The following is a 17,996-nucleotide window of genomic DNA, read 5'->3' as shown; positions in this document are numbered from 1 at the left end:
CTTCATTTGAAAAAAGGCAGACAACTGGTTCTGGGCAGGCACTGTTTGTGCATTTTGCCTGTGTATCCAATTATCCTGTAATTGGTCACTTTGATCAGATGTTGTTATTGGGAGAAGATAAATGGCCTGGATAGCTAAATGTCCAATGGGGAGAATTATTGATTGTGAGACTGGAACATTTGTGATGACAAAATCAGCAGGAAAAAGCAAAGTGAACTAAGCTTTGGGCTTTATTGTGTGGACGTAAAGTTATATCTGAGTTCTGTGTGTTTACATGAGGTCAGAAGGTACCAAAGTTAATGTTCTAAAGGGCTGAGAGTCTGAGGTCATTGGGGTTATTTCTGTAGGAAAAGTGACAAACTGTAGGTGCTGCAAGCTGTACCTGCCATTCCAATACTCTAACAAACCAAATTGCATAGGTTAAATGCAGGACTTTTATAATAAACAAATAAAATGTCGGTTTATGTCAGCTACAAGCCTCTGCTAGTCTTCCAAAACCAAGCATATGAGTGAATCAGAACCTGGTTGTCTTAGGGACTCTTTGGTATAGTGCAGAACAGTTTTTTTGACATTTTGACATTATACTATCACTAACATTAAAAGTTACGCTGAAGGGCTTTTTTTCTTCTTTTTTAATCTCCAGCTTTAGAAAACATTTGAGGGCAGCTGGGATTTAGAAGCTTATTAAACAGTAACAGACATGCTGTGAAAAGCCAGCTTATGTCACAAAGAGCAGTTTCTTACTGCTTGTATGATCTCTGCCTTTTAATTACAGCCTCAAAAAAATGATCATTTGCAGTAATCAGACAAGACCCTAAGGCTCCCTCTTGTGGTCAGAGTTTTACAGCAAAGACAAATAAAATGAGGTTCAAGAAAGGGATGGGGCAAACATTTTAGGCAGTTGTTATTATCACCTCCAAAAGAGTTCATAATAATTTCATTTTACATCAATCAGTGTCTATACAGGTTTGTCTTTTTTAATTATTGCTTTTTAAGTGCCATATAATTAAGTGTGTGCTGCATTAGAGTTTCAATGTAATATTTTTTTTTGTTATACACTGTTGTTAAAATACTATGCCAGACTTCAAGGAAACAACGCCAAAGGCACAGAGCATCTGGAAGAATTTTAAGAAACACCAGCGCAGAGGTAGACACTACCTGGTTTGGAATCTACTTTTTCTGCGTGCTTCTCTTTTTCTTTCACCCTCGGGGATTCCCTCCTGTCAGATGTGGGCTCGGTGGATTCGGGGGAGGGCTGGGGGTCCTCAGACCCCGGAACGCCGTGATAATGCTCCCGGGTGATGAGCTCCTGCATGTAGTAATCCTCGTCCTCCGGGACCTGCCCGCGGGTGACCTCCAGGTTCGACCCCAGCAGTCCCAGGAGGGAGAGGGCGAGGAAGGTGCAGCCACGCCCTCTGGTCACCGGGGGCAACATGATGGCAGCGGTCCGGTCTGGTCTCTGGGGGTTTTGCTGCTGCAGATGGAGCCGTTGCACTAGCTGGCCTCACGCTGAAGCCCCATCGGATCCCTCACGCTCTCCTGCTCACACACACGGGACTTTTACTAACTTCTCCAAACACTGCAGAGCCAAAGGGTCCATGAGAGACAGAGAGAGAGAGAGAGAGAGAGAGAGAGAGAGAGAGAGAGGGAGGGAGGGAGGGTGGGAGGGAGCTGAGAAAATAAGAGAGAGAGGGAGGGAGGGAGAAGGGGGAGAATCAGGAGGGAGGAGGGGAAATGAGAAAGAAGGAAAGAAAAAGGGGTTGAGAGCAAGAGAGAGAGGGAGGAAGAGACTGAGAAAGAGTTTATGTTTTGGAGATGTTGGCAGGCGGTTCTTGCATTGCACGGACTGTACAAACAGTTTTATTTGGTGAAATGCAGATGCTGGACACAAAAGCTGAACAAGGAAATCACTTGAGAATGCATGACTACTTTGCTTTCCAAAGACACCAGAAAAGAAGAAAAGAGCTTAGCAAATATGCTTTCATCTACACCACCTCCCCCTCACTCTGTATGTGCCAGCTGAAATAATCTGAAGGAAAGAGCTGAAGAAAGTGCCAGAGACTGGATAGAATAAACCCAATTACCACCCTGCATGGAGCCCTGTGGATTATCTCTGTGAGTCCAGAGATAGCTCTGATACCGTGGACCTCATTATCTAATACCACTTTAGACACATTCACAGTGAGACAGCTGTGTTACTGACGAGAAGCTGTGCCACGGGTACTACTCTAGGAACATTAGCAGAGCGCTCTGCGTTACAGGCTACAACCTTTAGTATTTATATTAATAAGTGACACAAATATCCTACTTCTAAAGCTTCTGTATTACATTATTTTGCAAGCTGCACATAAGAAAGGCTCCATGTTCAATACTCACACAGTAGTGTTTATTGTATTTGCCTTATTTTGATGGAAATTATCATTTGTTTTTAACTAGTTCCCTCTTCTCTCTCCTTTCCTGGCTTCTTTTGCGAGGCGCTTTTTGCCAGCAGAGCTGATTTGTGGAGACAGACAGCTGAAGTACTCCAGAGGTTTTCTCTGCGTGTTATCTAGATAACTCTGGGACATGTTAGAACAGAGCAAGGAGCACTGCCTTCAGAGAGATCTGTCAGAATCTATCATATCAACAGCGTCTGCAGCTGACTGTAATTACATACACAAGCACACACGTGTACACATACACACGCTGCTGGATACTGACGGTACACAGCGCAGAGAGAGAGAGAGAGAGAGCGATATTATTAGCACATACTGTAACACACATACTCGAACACACACATACACATGCAGACCCCTCCAAATGAACCTCCTGCCTGCATGCACTAGCTTTTACTCAAGGTGTGCATACCTATATGAACACACACGTACACACTCTATCATGCGCACCCAATATTTATTTTCACCCATGCGTATGTGCTGAAAGTGAACATACACATTCACAGGCACAAACAGCAAACATGGAAACTAATAGCATGCAATAACCCCAATATGCACATACTGGCACAAATGCCAACCGTGTAACAATCTGTCAGCTAGTGCTGCCAGACACCCCACAGATTGTGCAATATTGAACATTGCCTCACCCCACTCTGTCACATTATGGTTTGTGCACTGACCTTTCACCGTATCCACAAAAATACGCCAGCACTCGACAGCATGACACCCAAGTTCAACTCCGACTCCAGCTCAACCCGACCCCAAGCAGCGTAAATATCAGAGAACATGCATACGCATGAAGAAAACCACATTTCAGGTGCCCAGCCGTTCCCCTCATACCATGCAGCCTATGCAATCATGATGTAAATCAGTGTTCCAGAGGAACAGCGTAACCAGCATGCACAAACATGTACAGAATTGATTCTGATCCATGGCATCATGCACTATGAATTCCCTGTAATAATTCTTTGACTTATAAAATGGTTTCCTCCATAAATACTATGGGGCTTGTTGGAAGCATTGTGCGCACACACACACCAACACACACGCACACACAAAAGAGTACCTGCACATGTTGATGCTCTGCATTTGTGTCTATCATCATAAAGGTCCTTAAAAATCATATTTGTAACATTAGATACGTGTATTATTGTTGCTGATGTTGTGTCTTGCACAAGTAAAGCCATGAACAAAAAACTTGCATATGGCTTGAAGTGCAAGAATTTACAATGGATATAATATTGTGAAATACTGTGCCATACTTTTGTTTCAGTTTTTCTTGTATTGATGCCAATAGTTAAAGTAGCCATTTTTAGAGTGTGGTTGAATTTAGCAAAAAATATTACAAATGAGGTTTTCAAACATGTTTTTCATGGGGCTGGGCATTGTGGGGTATGCTACACTATAACAATATTTTTATTGCTTTGCACAGAGGGTGAGGTTTGAAGCCAGTGTTGGCCAACATAAATCATTACCACAGCTTTAATCTGGCCAAAAGTTCTGCACTATAGTCAGGACCTCACATGACATCAGGCCACCTTCCTTCTGCCAGGGAACTGTGGGTAAAATATCATACTATGTGCTCCCAGTGATGAGAAAGAATAATATATTTAAAAACGACCATCTCTACCATTGTGAAATTATCAATTTACAATGTTTCATGACTGTTATTTTCAGTACATTAAATAATGAATTTCTGCTTTTTAGTTCATTATAATTCCATTTGCATTTTAACTATTAATGTCTGAGTGTATTTTAGTTTATTAAATCCTGGATGAACGTATTTTACAGTTTTCTGCTTGAATGATTCAGGACAAAAGTGCTAATTATCTGCTGTTTTAGTAAGAGTGTGTCTTTTCCTACAAGATATCATTTCCTAACATAGGCTCAACACATTTCACTTGCTCTGAATCAAAAGCATTTGTTGTTGTTGTGGTTGCTGTTGTGGTTGTGTGACGCCAAATTGTTTGAAAGTAATAATTTTCCATGTCCACTAGATAATAGGGAAAATATCTGCCGGTTAATAAAGGAGGTGGAGCAGGTGGAACATGTTCAAAAGAGTCTTCCAGTATAATCATTTGGGAGTGTCCTTCAAAAGAACAGGAAACAGCTGGGAAACAGGTGGCTATAACATCGCCTCAGCAGCACCGCGGTACTCAGACCTGACAGGAAGTGTGTGTGTTTATAAATATGCAGCCCTGAGACCAGATGAAAATGTGTTGCGTTTGTGATACATTTTTTTCTTCATGTGTTCTTGTTAAAATCCTGAACTAAAGAGAATCATATGAAAATGGCATCCCAGCTAACGCAAAACATGTCCAACATGCAAGCCTGTAAGATTGTACTTAGATTCCCATTTGACTGAGTGGTATGATTAATGTTCCCTAAATTTTATTGTTCCAAACAAGTGCTGCCAATCTTAAAGAAAAAAATCATCTAAGCATACTGCATGCAACTCATTGGAAAAATCATTTAGGCATGGAAAAAAAACATTAGACATATTAAATACATTATGTAGATTGACATTATGAAGACTGAAATGTTTGACATTGTGAACATTTCTTTAAAAAATATGAAATGTTCCTTTTGACAAAGATAATATTTAAGGAACTTCCAGAAAACTGGACAAATTTAGACACTGAGAACATTTAGCATAACATTCAGGGAATGTTTTGAGAACCAAGAAATGTTAGCTGGGTATTTTCATCATTGACTGTTTAAGGGATTGGTACATGAATGACTGGATGAGATACAGTAAATGTGAATTTATAATTAGATGTCTAATAGACACTTGTATCCAGAGCAAATTACACAACTTCAATGCTTTACAAGCAATCCATTTATACAGCTAGATGTTTCCTGAAGCAATTCAGGTTAAGTACCTTGCTCCGGAGTAAAATGGCTTTTCCCCACCAGGGAATTGATCCGGCAACACTTCAGTTATAAGCTCAGTCGTAAGGATGCAAAGAGAAGAGGGGAAACAGAAGAGAGGATAAAAGAGAGAAAATAATCACCCACGGAACCATTGTGCACCAGACATCAGCCCCCGACATGCCATCGGATTACAGTGAAGACTGAAAGTCATACAATTGAGCTGAACGGGAAGCACAATGCACCATCTGATAAACACGCCCTCCGCTCTGCGGATTAGGAGCGGGGCTTACAGAGCTCTGATTACACAATGCTCCGTGCTCTTCCACATCCACCAGCCTGGTCAAGATTCCATTTGAGGACACATTCGTCACAATTGGGTGGAGTTTGATCCGAGGGCCAATGACGGAGAGGAGACATGGTGGCGCCCAATCCCTGGCATTCCCTGCAATGCCCCTAAGTTAGAACAAAATACTGGGGAATTTGTGCAGATATTGTCATTGAAGAAAGAGCTGTGGTTGGTCAGCAGCTGCATTTAACATGTAAAACACCTCATTACTGTAAACCATAGTGCAAGTCTGTTCACACTTCCCCTCCGGACTCTGATGTACTCTGAACTTGACATGACAGGGATTCAGTACAGTAGCATTAAAAACAAATTACTGCCACAGCCTATCCTGGGCATGTCTCTCCTTAAGGATCACCCTCTTGTAGAACTGAAACAGCTGGTTTGTTGTGCTTTTTGCTTGTTTGCTATGACTGCGTGCTTCTCCGTGCTTTCCGTGATAGGTGAGAAGCGGCCATGACACTGCAATGATGACTCACTTGTCTGACAGCATCCATTTACCATGATGAAAGTCATCCTCCTCCTCAATAATTGGGTGTCATGGCAAAGTGACAGGTCAGATAATTGAGAACCATTTACACTCTGAGGGTGTAACAAGGACACACACTGGCCGAGTGACTGCTCAATGGCCCTCATTTACCCCCTGGTGCCATCTAGTGGCTGGTTGCAATTATTCTAGGAGCCATACACTTATTAAAAAAAGACTACGCTGTAGAGAGCAAAAGAGAGAGGGGGAGATTAGTAACGACGGTGTGTTTTCTGTTTCTGATGTGGCTTCAGAATGACGCTTGAAAGAGCAAAGATGTTCCATTTGCCTGAATCATGTTTTCTTGATTGCTCTGTCCTCACACCCTTTCTCTGCTTCCTTTCCGTGTGTCCTCCAATGGGTGAAGCCAGGAGCTAGGAAAGGAAGCAAGGAGGCAAAAAATAAGCAATTGGAATGCACCCAAAGAGATGTTGTGTCCAATGAATCATGAGCTGCTGCTACAAACAGGAGAATAAGAGATGACTCTAAACACAAACACAAGACCAGGAGGTTTGACATGTGTCCCTTCTGCAGTGGATTCACTTCACACTCACTTCTAATAGGCAGGTCACTCAACAGACTTACTGCTCATTGGTTAAAATGTAGATCACTGCATTACTTATAAGAATCCTCCTATAGTGGACAGTATAAGGACATCATCATTTTCAGGATTAAACATGTGAAATAAAATAGGCTGGATAACGCAGTATTTGACAATGAATAATTACGGATTTTATCATACAGAGTAAGATTATAGGGCCCCATCTGCCAGCGTGAGCCACTTTCTTGGGTCCAATTCCGATTATCACGGTAATCATCACCTCCAAGACACCAAAGCACTTTCCTAATGAGATTAATTAATGTTGTCATTTATTTAATAAAAATGTTGAATATTTTATAACTGTCCTCAAAGAATGGTCTGAAAGTCTGTGCAAGGCAAGCTAATTATTTCAGACTCCTTAGTGTCCTCTCTGTGAAGTCCATAACAGTGAATAAAAAATGCAAAAGCTGGTGATGAAAATTGAAGGAAACCATAGTTACTCAAATGTCTATAATTTCATACACCCTTGAGCATGAAGAGTGAATGAACTTGAATGATTTTTATGAAAGTATTTGCCAGAATGGCATTAAAATGCAAATATTTTACGCCACAGTCTGTGATTTTATTAAATCATGGAAACAGGGCTTGCCAAAACCTAGAAATGTTGCACTGTTACAGAACTATGGCAGCCATGTGGAGCACACATACAGTGAGCTACTTTCAAATGGCAGCCTTATGCATAGACAGAGAGCCCTGCCCTGCCCAACATATGGGGCAACACAAATATATTCAAGCATGTATGCCATGTGTGCTTGTAGTACAATTGATGAAGCTTTTAATTTGGTATTCTTCACCTGTTCCTGGGTGGTAGAGCATTTTGTTGTTACACGTATTAGCACAATGCACACAGTAGCTGCACTGGTAATTGCCCTCAGGAACATCTGGGAGCCAAGTGTTACCCATGTCAGCAGGTTGCATACTGTGCATAACAGGGACCATATTCTGTGCTCTATGAAAACAAATATTAGGGGGATTCTAGTAAATTCCTTTAAACTAACATCACTCTCTAGAATATGGCAGCGTTTTAAAAGGATAGCTTTGGTACATCCAGCACATGGACTGTATTCTTTCGAGAAGCAAAGATGTGGAGTAGATTTGATGATCTTAGAGCATTCAGATTCTCTGGCGTGATTGAATGTTTTTGTAAAGACATTCTTCCCATAGCCACATTGGAGAAATCTTGTGAAAATTTTATTGAATTTATGTTTGAACTCATGGTCCAATACAATTACACCAGAGTCTGAAGAATTGGCCCACTGGTGTCGTTTTCTTTTGGTGAGCTGGATGACTGCGGTCTGCACTGAAAATCATATTTCTACTTGGTGGCCTGCAGATAATGGTAGATTCTTATCTTCATGGTTTTTGTAAATCGTGAGGCCTAGGAAGTTTATTTCTCCTTTGTTGTTTTCTGCAGTAAATTTGAAATTGGGATCACAGGAGTTGATATAGAGGATAAAACTAGTTTGTTCGCTGCTTCAGTTCCATCTTTTCCTGGAATCAGTCCACATGGGAAGTGTTTCTTAGATTCCTTTTTGTCTCTGTATTTTGCCACAGAGGTTGAGCACCCCTCGTTCTCTTGTTTACTGTAGCACACAGGCACATCTATTTTGTTGACTCAGCTTTTTTCCGTATTATCAGTTGTATGTAGAATATATTTTGTTTTATATAATCAAGAAAGTCACTGCGGTAGTGTTTAAAATATAGACAGTTATGTTGGCTAAAAATAAAAAAAATTAAATTTGACTTTAAAATAACCTTTAGGCCCTGGAACAGATAATTCAACAGTGCATAGTAAAAGTATAAAGCATTCAGCAGTTTTAGGTGAATGGAAGCTGTGTGTGTGTGTGTGTGTATGTGTGTGTTTTTTTTTAGTCATGTCTCAGTCATTCACTCTGTACAAAACAAGCACACTTCCTTACCTTGGAGGGAGTGGTGAAGTGGAATTCCAATAGCATGTAAGGGGAACAGTGCAACATGTATGTGCCTGCCACAGCTCCACAGGTGAGTGCGTAGGATAAACAGTGGCTCTGTTATGGCTAAGGCTATGGGTGGGGTTCACTCGAGCATGTAGCGTGCAGCGTGGCTTTCTGCTATCCATCAGTATCAGTTTAACAGAAGCATCTGCAGCCCAGGCACAGCTGCATATATGGCATCACTCAGCATTCTCAACACTCTCATTTTTGTTAACATTTTTCTTTCCAAGGAAGGTTTACCCCAGTTTCATATTTGTCCCTGAAAGCTCAGATCAAGGTTAAAATGTAATTTGCCGTATTATTATACCAAAATGCTTCCATGGTGAAGCGGCACATCGTTAGCGTGACGGGCCCTCGTCCGCACACATCAGCGGGAGAATCGTCCCCCAGTCTAATTTCAGCCTCGTATTCGCGCCCGGTTTGAAAATCCTGATTGTTATTCATTGCAATCTGAGCTGCTTTGGTAATCACCATGGGCCAATCTTAAGATGACCCGAAGGTTAAACTGTCTAGCATCTCTTCTGAATTACACCTGCCGTGAGTACAGGCACGGAGAGCATCCAAACAGGCCTGAGCTGGCTTCAGGACTGACACTGAAAAAATCTCATGACTTACTGCTCTTCACTGCCCTGTCACCTGTGTGTGCGTGTGAGTGCGTGCGCCTCTCTGTGTGTGTTGGGACACACGTGCAGAGGGACACTGAAAGGTCCCTTCAGTCTCTCCTTGCATTTTCATTGTGCAGAGGAATGTCACAGTACTGATGAAGTAACCCACGCCAACCCATGTGATCTGGTACGATCCAATCAAAGCATCTGCCAACCGGGTACTCTCAGAATTATGGGCCAAACTCATTGATCGGATACAGGGTATATTGCCCATGTTTATGATGTGGACAAAATACCCTTTTCTCTTCAAAAAGAGTAGCAGCAGCTATGAAGCAATCATATCCCACAGTGTGATCTGACTCACTTCAGACATCCATGTCAAATTAGAAATTCAGCGCTTACACTTACACTTGACAATGAAAGGGGTAGATTAAGGTAATTAAGGTAATTTCCACCACACGTTCTCTGGCCATCACCTTACAGGTCCTAACATAGCTTCTTCTGTCTGTTCTTGGAAAAAGAAACACTTTCAGAGATTCAGTTAATGAAGAGAAGTAAGCAAGGTGCACTACTAACCACAGATGCTGCAGGTAAAACCAATGATGCATCGTATGCATACACAAACATTAAGCAAATAACAGCACATAACCCAATCTGCAACATGGAAACCCAATTCATCCAAATACGCCTAATCAACATCATAACACTATTTAACTCCATATAACACCAATATTCAACCACACATAGAATTCTTGGAAACATATCAAAGACATCTGTGACACATAATAATAGAACAACAATATAATCAATAACATAAGTCTGGCAGTGCCCACGATTATGATCAAATGCTTTTTATGGGTATCATTCATACAGACCAATAAAAGATTCTCATCTCAATCTTAAAAGCATTCCTTCATTCTAATTGGGGCAGATTCTATGAATGCTCATCTGTGCAAAAACCTAAGATATGGATGTAGCCTAATTGGAAACATATGTTACCAGCTGTTAGAACAACGGTGTGCACATGGCCTGGGGTTGATTCCGGGCAGTGCCAGTGTGGCTGGGCATGTGACTGGGCATGTGGCCACTGCGTCACCCAGGGTATTGGAGGATTCAGTCGGTTGGGGATCTACGTTCCTCGCTATATTGCAGACCCTGCTGGTTAAATGGGCAGCCGTGGACTGCATACAAAAGCCACATGTAAGAAGCCTTCCTCCAGCTCGGCTCTGTGAGCTCAGCAGTCATCCTCAGTGTGAAAAGAAGCAGCCACATATTTAAGAGGAGAGCTATGGATGTCTATACTACCAAATCGGCAGTGGGGTTTCGCAGCATGAATGCAGCTACAGTTGCAGATGTTTGGTCATTCAAAATTGGGGTGGGAATTGGAGATGCTCAGCCCCATGATGGGTGCAAATTTAATAAACAAATAAATAAATAAAAAAGAACATGTCTGCACACAGATGTAATTAACATGTCTTTTGGGGAAAACCGAAGGTCAGCAGCACTAGAAATAAAAATAACTTATGGGATTAACACCCTGGCCACAAATCTCCCTCATCAGGGAAAATCTTAGAGACTTACATTTGAAGTGCTCATAAAGCAACTAGCTACAGATGCAGATGTACTTTTTTCAATAATAAAGAACATTTCCTTTTTTCATGTAAAGTATGTCATTTCCAAACACGCAAGCCTAATATCTCATTTTCAATGATGAACATTCACTCATTTTGATTAGCTAAAATGTAAACTAATTTTTATTCCATAAGTAAATGTAGTGTAAAAACCTATGCTTTCAGTATAGAAAAAAAAACTGCTTTAAAACAAATTAAAATTCTCAACTGAACAAGCTTAATATCAGCCTTTTTTTGGTTCTTTATTTCTTATATGACGATTAAAATGATGATTTTGAAAGCACAGGGTCTTTAAATAAAGACTGATGGATTTTCACCCGGCCTGTCAGCACAGCCTGTCCATCACATTCTGTAGCACAACGAACATTCAACGCTTGTGCCTCAGAGCAGAACTTTTTTTTATATGGGACAGAGCACGCAACAGTAAAAACAGAAAGGGGTCCATTCAGACACACATTTACAGATGTGCCTTTTGAGTCGTCATGGAAACGTCCCCATTAGCATGGCCCCACCGCTACCTCGCCCAGCCCTACCGCCGCTGGGACACGGTTGAGCCGGCTCTGCTGAGCTCAGTGAGCAAACCGCACATGAAGCTTTCCACCAGTCAGGAGCGGCGTGATGAACGCGAAAGCGCGGCGTCCGTAAATTTCAGACGAGCTCGCGAGTGTCGTTTTTCTTGTTTTTGGCGGGCGGCGTGAAAGGGTAAGCAAGTATAAATCAGAATCTGGCCCTCAGCGGTAAGACGGGGGCGTCGAGCGCGCGGAAGGGAACCCGTGATTCAGAACCTCTCCGCGCAGGCAGGGTGGCCTCCCTCATCTCTGCCAGAACAACACGGTGTCTGTTTACCCGACGGCTCATCCCAAACACAACAGCCCTAAGACAGAGTGAGGCAGGGGCTCCCCTGAGGATGCAGTCAGACCCATGTTTACGACCACAGAAAATGTCAGTTTTCATTTATTTAATGAAATGCTGAAGTGATACTAACCAGTAAGGAGATGTGGTGTGAGGCGTTGGCCGTGCAGCCGGGAGCCGCGGGTTCGAATCCCTGATTCAGCCCCTGGAAAGAGCTGCTGGGCCGTGTAGCTGGCCCTGAATAAGGCCGAGGTGTAATAACCGGCCCCGTGTTAATGCGATCACCAACAGCCTGTCCTACTTACACAAGCAGCAGGGGAAGGGCAGGATTTAGGAGAACTGCCATTGATGTTCACTTCAATGTCTGCGCGTGACTCACTCGTGGACCGCAAATTCAAAACTTCAGGCCTGCGGGGGAATTAAAGAGAGAAGAAATGACAGATGTGCGTTCGGCACCTGTGAACAATAGATAAACCCTGCGTTCAAAAGCACCCACGTTTTAAAGAGAAGAGTAACGGATCCAAAACGACAGAGATATGCACATGAAAAATTAAAGCTCTACCTTTCTTCAAAACATAAGCTGGAGACATAAATCAAACGATAAAAAGTTACATATTGTACGTGATCAAATCAGACTTGTGGGAGCGAGAAAAAATTCAGCAATAAATAGCAGACATATCTAGGTCAGAGAAAAGGAAACCCTACATTCATAATCAGGTGACGATGTTCCCGTCTGCATTTTGCATCAGGCTATCTGTACACAAAGACCCAGGTTTTATGGAAGCATCACAGAAAATTGTAAATGCAAATGCACGACTATAAATGCAAATGCATCACATTACAATTAACATTGCGGAATATGAATGAAAAAAGCACAAACGTGATTTTCTGTGTGGCACATAGCACTTCACTTATAGATAAATATATTTTACTGCAATGTCTGAAAGTGGAAATACATTTGCCCATATGTTGTGAAGCCTTCAGTATACTTTATTTCAATATATTGCAGTAAATTACATTTCCGTAAGGACTAGCTAAAAAATGTTACATGTTGTGTCAGTACGTCATTTATGAGATAGAGACAGCAGAGAAAAAGTTGGACAGGGATGTTCAAAAATACTCATATTTAACCTTATCTTGTGTTATTTATCATTGCATGTACAGGGATAAAGCCAAATTTGTGGGAGGTTACATTTTTGGGGGAAAAGGACATCTAGTACCCTTTTTTATACTTACCTGGTATTTTATGACTGTATAGTTGCAGACATGCACTGAAAGGTTTAAATGATTTAAAAAGCAGTTCATGTTTTTCTTTCTAGGAGCAGCTTCAATGGCTGCTCTCAGAAACCATCCAAAAACCCACCTTTCCTGAATACAAATGCATTTTTTTATTAACTGAAGAGCCTTCTCTCCCTTTATTTCACAAGCCCTGAGGCACCGCCGCCATGGCGGCACTGATGCCCATCTCTAGCTCCAGTGGCATGACATTAAAACTACATAAATTACCCGCACTGCATTCCATACGGACATTTTAAATCCACAGCCATTGTTAGTGCATATGAATCCAGAGACGGAAACTATAAATGACCAGCAATTTGAGAGGATGTGAAGGTTAAAAGGTTAAATACATAGCTATACATAGCTAAATACATAAGCATAAATTCCAATTTTATGAGCCAACGTCTTAAATGAAAGGACAGAACGTTGAAGATGGACATAATGTCTGCCCTAGATTACCTGCTCTGTCAACGGACAGCAAACAGCCACACTGGACTGCACATCAAACCCTCAATCAACCAATCCAGGGTTTTCTCCTGCAACAAAATTCCTTAGATGGGCCACCTAAGTGTTTTTTCAACCCCCTTAAACTGCCTATAAGAGAAATCACACGCGCACACACACACACACACACACACACACACACACACACACACAACACACACACACACACACACAAAATACATAAATAAGCATCTATAAAATGATTATAAATGATCTGTGCATTTATTAGTACAATTAGTTTGTGAATTATACTGCATTTTAATAATTAAGTTTTGACTGCTTTCAAGTTTTCAGGCAACCTTAGACGCCCTAAATTAACTACAGTAGAATGCACTTAATTGCACAAAATAATAAGACTGAGGAGAGCAGATGACCATTTGGCATCCGCTATCAATGTGATTGATAAATGTTATGTCTTTATTGGGCAATTGTCAGTTTATTTATGCCGCATCTGCCATCTTTTAACGAATAGCCTATTTATTAATCATTATGCATAATTGGACATAAGTCCAAGAAAATACAGGAAAATGTCAGAAATATGCAAATATGCGATCTCTATAAAATGAAATGAATTGGGAATGGATTGAGATTTGGCAGTTATATGCAAATATCCGAACGATGTGAGAATCCATTACTCAGGGACTAAGCTCTCTTACAAGCTTGCAAGCTATCCATTGCATTTAGAAAAAATCTGTGTGGGGGAAAAATAAAAAGACCTGATCTCAGTGTGAAGTTTAACCAAGCTCCAGCCATCAGATAGCTTACTCATCAGACAACACTCAATGTAAAATATCCATTGTTGAAGAGTTCACTGTGCTTCTGTTTGATCAGACAGCTCAGCAAGGCTGGGCCCGTGAGACAGACATTGTAATTTCCATTATTAACTTGAAGTGTGTGTGCGTGCGTGTGTGTGTGTGTGTATGTGATTGAGTAAGTGAGTGATTTTGTGTGTGAGAGAGAGAGAGAGAGAGAGAGAATCAGTGAGGCAGAAAGCAAAAGAGAGAGTTCCACACTAAGCTCAGGATGTCACACTACACCGGGGCTGATTAGTATTGACAGGGTGAAGACAAACAGAGAAGGTGTTCCCTAGAGGCACCCATACCCCAACATTTCCCAGAAATAGGATGTGAAGCAAGTAGGAGTTTAAAGGCATACTATGTAGGATGTTTACCCAGAAAATATTATGAAATAACCATGTTCAGTCATATCTACGATGCACTGGCAGTCTCTGTCTGCACACATTTGCTGATTGTGTGCTGAATTTCCTGCATTTCTTCTTCTAAAATGTGTTTGGGACCTTTCTGGGTGTGACACTCTTTTTTCTGTGTGGGGAGAGGAGGGTGTGGCTACAGAGACTGTGGAGTGGGATCAGGTTTCAGCAGTTAAGTGTAACTAGAGGCGAAGAAGCATGTTTTTTGTTGCAGCTAAGTAAGTAACATTACCTCTAGGTATATTAGGTAGCTAGATGGCTGAAGTCCAATACTTGGGGTGAGTGGGCGGGGTTGAAGACATAGGAGGATACTTCTTTGATTGTAAGCACAGGAACACAGCAAGGAAAAAGAAAGGCTGCATAGTATGCCTTTAACTCACGGACATGGGAGTTCTACCATCACAAGCTTTACTCACGGCTTTAAAGCAGGCCATTATTACAAAAATGGAGACGGACATGCCGTTCTGCCTGCAGGACACGCCCAGGAAAGCAGGAACGGCAGTCGATCTAGGGAGCACGAGGTCACAGCACAGTGAAGTCAAAATCCTGTGCTTCACACTGACCGATGTTCCAAAAACCATAATGTGGCCCTGAACCCTCGGCCCTCCTTAGACTCTAGTTAGCCTGAAGCTGGTAGAATAACCTGCAGGAATTTTGATTGGGGAAGGATACGTGTTTAATGGACACAGGAATTCTCTGTCCACACACTGCATGCACATGTTTATGTCTGCCATCGACTTGTTTTGTCTGTATGTTTGTACTTTGTTGTTCCAAAGCTCTTAAGCTCTCCAGGCCAGATCCCCTTTCAACAGAGCATTAAAATTGTGACACGTCCTGGTGAAAATAATGTTTTAGAAATATGACCGAGGGAGCCGACTAAAGCAGCTGATGTATTAGTGCAGTTCCACAACACGTTCTCTGTGCAGAGTCCTCTGTAAATGCACCTCCCGCTGCACCCTGCAGGTGGGAAATGTCTCTCCCAGTGTGGGAAACAGAGCCTGATCTGAAGCCAAAGACCCGAGGATTACATAGTACCTCTTTCAACAAAAGACTCCACTAAATCACTGAGGCAAGGACTCATGTCCTTTACCCGGGTGACAAATCGCAGTTCTGGCGATTTCTGCCCCACGTGTGTGTGGTCAATTAGCACTTTAGATGGATAAACAACTTCTATGAAAGGTTCTATATAGTTTATTATTATTATTATTATTATTGACTCAAGGCATGAAAACCACACCCCACAACTCCAGTAAACTTTAACTGACAAGTTCATGCATATTTAAAACTGTGAATGCAATCTCTTCTGCAGTCATCTAACAGAGTCAGATACTTTAAAGATATGTGAAAGCACATTAAGTAAAGTACATTGACAGCCAAGTTAATTGGGAAGGCTGAAATAACTTTCTTTTGGAAGAGGAGACAAAAGACTTTGCATTAGACTAATAGTTTTATTATGAGTTTTCCTATAATAACCATGTGGAATATTGCTGAGGGTGAGAAGCCCAGCTGTTCTAAATGAGAGAAACAGTGGGCCTTGAATAACATGGGCACTGAAATTGGCCTCCTTTGCCAAGAGGTCTGCTTTTCTTGAGTGAAAGTTCTGGCAGGACATCTTCATTAAATTTTAGACCTCCATTACGGTGTCATAAATTTCACTTGCAGTGGAATGTAAAATAAATCAGCGGTCACCTTTAAGAGGTCATAACCAAGAGTTGTAGTAACTGTAGCAAAGATTGATGATAGGGATTTTGTCTGAAGAACAAAAATCACACGTAAGTGTAAAGAATACCACAGACTGGTATATTTTATTTATTTTTTGTTTTTGTTGCATGGTCTTTCAAACTTTTAAATTCCTGCTGGGTGATCTGTTACGGGCATTTAACTGAGGTATTGCAAGTTTGCATAGCTTGATTGGTGGACAATCGTCAAGTTTTCCAGTCACTATATAACCCAATTCTATGAGTGTTCTGTATTCTATGGTGCCCTGGTTTCAAAAATAAGCTGAAGTGTGGCCAATGAGTTGGAATCTAAGAACTGGTGAGGTGCAAGCTCTAATTCTGCATCAGGCAATTCAGCGTCCCAGCAACCATCATCTAAGGTTTCCTTCATGGCAATACATATTCAAACATTTTAAATAATTAGCACCATCACTTATACCATTTCAATAGTTTTGATAAAATATCCCACTCCCACATGCTTTAAGTCTATATACTATGTTGATCATACAACCAGCATTGGTGGCATGCCAGAAAGCCAAGAATTTATTTTTGTGGTTATTGGTTAGCGTATAATGTGGCACACCAGAAAATTATATGAACTTTCAGTGGTCTGTGCTTCAAATATAATTAGGCACCTTCTGTACCTTGAGTTACACTACAGCTTTAAAAATTATAGCAAGCAAGCAAATACTATGACAAAGGCAGTTTTTAAAGTTTACAGAAATAGGCTTCCGTCTCTGGATTCAGCTTTGTTTAAACTAGCTCATTAATATTACACATCTCTGATAAACGCTATAACTATGCATCCTCCAAGTCAAAGTAGAGGACTGATTACTAACTGTTGCCTGATTAATGTATTACAAACACACTAACAATTAAGGAAAATAAAGAATGTAAATACAAATGGAAACCAAAAAACCACAAAGTTCATTTTTTTCCACTGAATTACAAAAAAATATATTCATATATCTGCATCAGAGAGATCCAGAACTATAGAAATTTGTAATAATTTCACTCCAGGGTGCAGACTGAGGCTTCAGAAGATTAATTACACATGGACATATTAAATATTAGCACCAAAACTATATGAACATGATACTAGGTCAGTGGCACTCATTCTCATAAAGCCTTTCTAGCTGAGGAAAGATACAACCACATTAAATCTCTCAGTAGAGCATTTGGTACATAAGTACACAGTGCAGAAGACTGTAATATTTCACTCTGTATATTTAGTGTGGAGAAGCTACACTGTAAGAGACACACAGTGCCACTGGCAAGCAGAAGATACAGCCAGAACTTCTCAGAGGCATTTCCTTTTACTCGAGGCAAGGGCTTATGTTACCAATTAAAATGGGGCAAGATTGGGCAGAAAAAGAGAGTGAACAGCCCTATTTCTTGTGATTAATGCAGTGGGATTTATAACAGCCCCAGTGACTGTTGAGCTAG

General features: G+C 41.2%; 1 protein-coding gene across 3 annotated transcripts in view; it reads right to left on the bottom strand.

Annotated features, from left to right (window-relative positions):
• The window catches only part of LOC135245293 (inactive carboxypeptidase-like protein X2), a 33,071-nt gene extending 26,676 nt beyond the window's left edge, over positions 1-6,395 (bottom strand). Inside the window, exons 1-2 of one of the 3 annotated variants that reach the window (XM_064318256.1) lie at positions 5,318-6,395; positions 1,159-1,539 (exon numbers count right to left, since the gene is read on the bottom strand). In XM_064318256.1, the coding sequence (XP_064174326.1) occupies positions 1,159-1,435 (277 nt within the window). In that variant the 5' untranslated portion in view covers positions 1,436-1,539; positions 5,318-6,395. Of the gene's footprint in view, positions 1-1,158; positions 1,540-2,376; positions 5,297-5,317 lie in introns of those variants that run through there. The other 2 variants (XM_064318254.1, XM_064318255.1) reach the window with 2 other exon arrangements.
• Positions 6,396-17,996: the final 11,601 nt, after the last annotated feature.

The sequence above is a fragment of the Anguilla rostrata genome, chromosome 18, assembly GCF_018555375.3.
Source record: "Anguilla rostrata isolate EN2019 chromosome 18, ASM1855537v3, whole genome shotgun sequence".
In the NCBI taxonomy this organism is placed as follows: Eukaryota; Metazoa; Chordata; class Actinopteri; order Anguilliformes; family Anguillidae; genus Anguilla; species Anguilla rostrata.
This window is presented reverse-complemented; position numbering and strand designations above follow the sequence as displayed.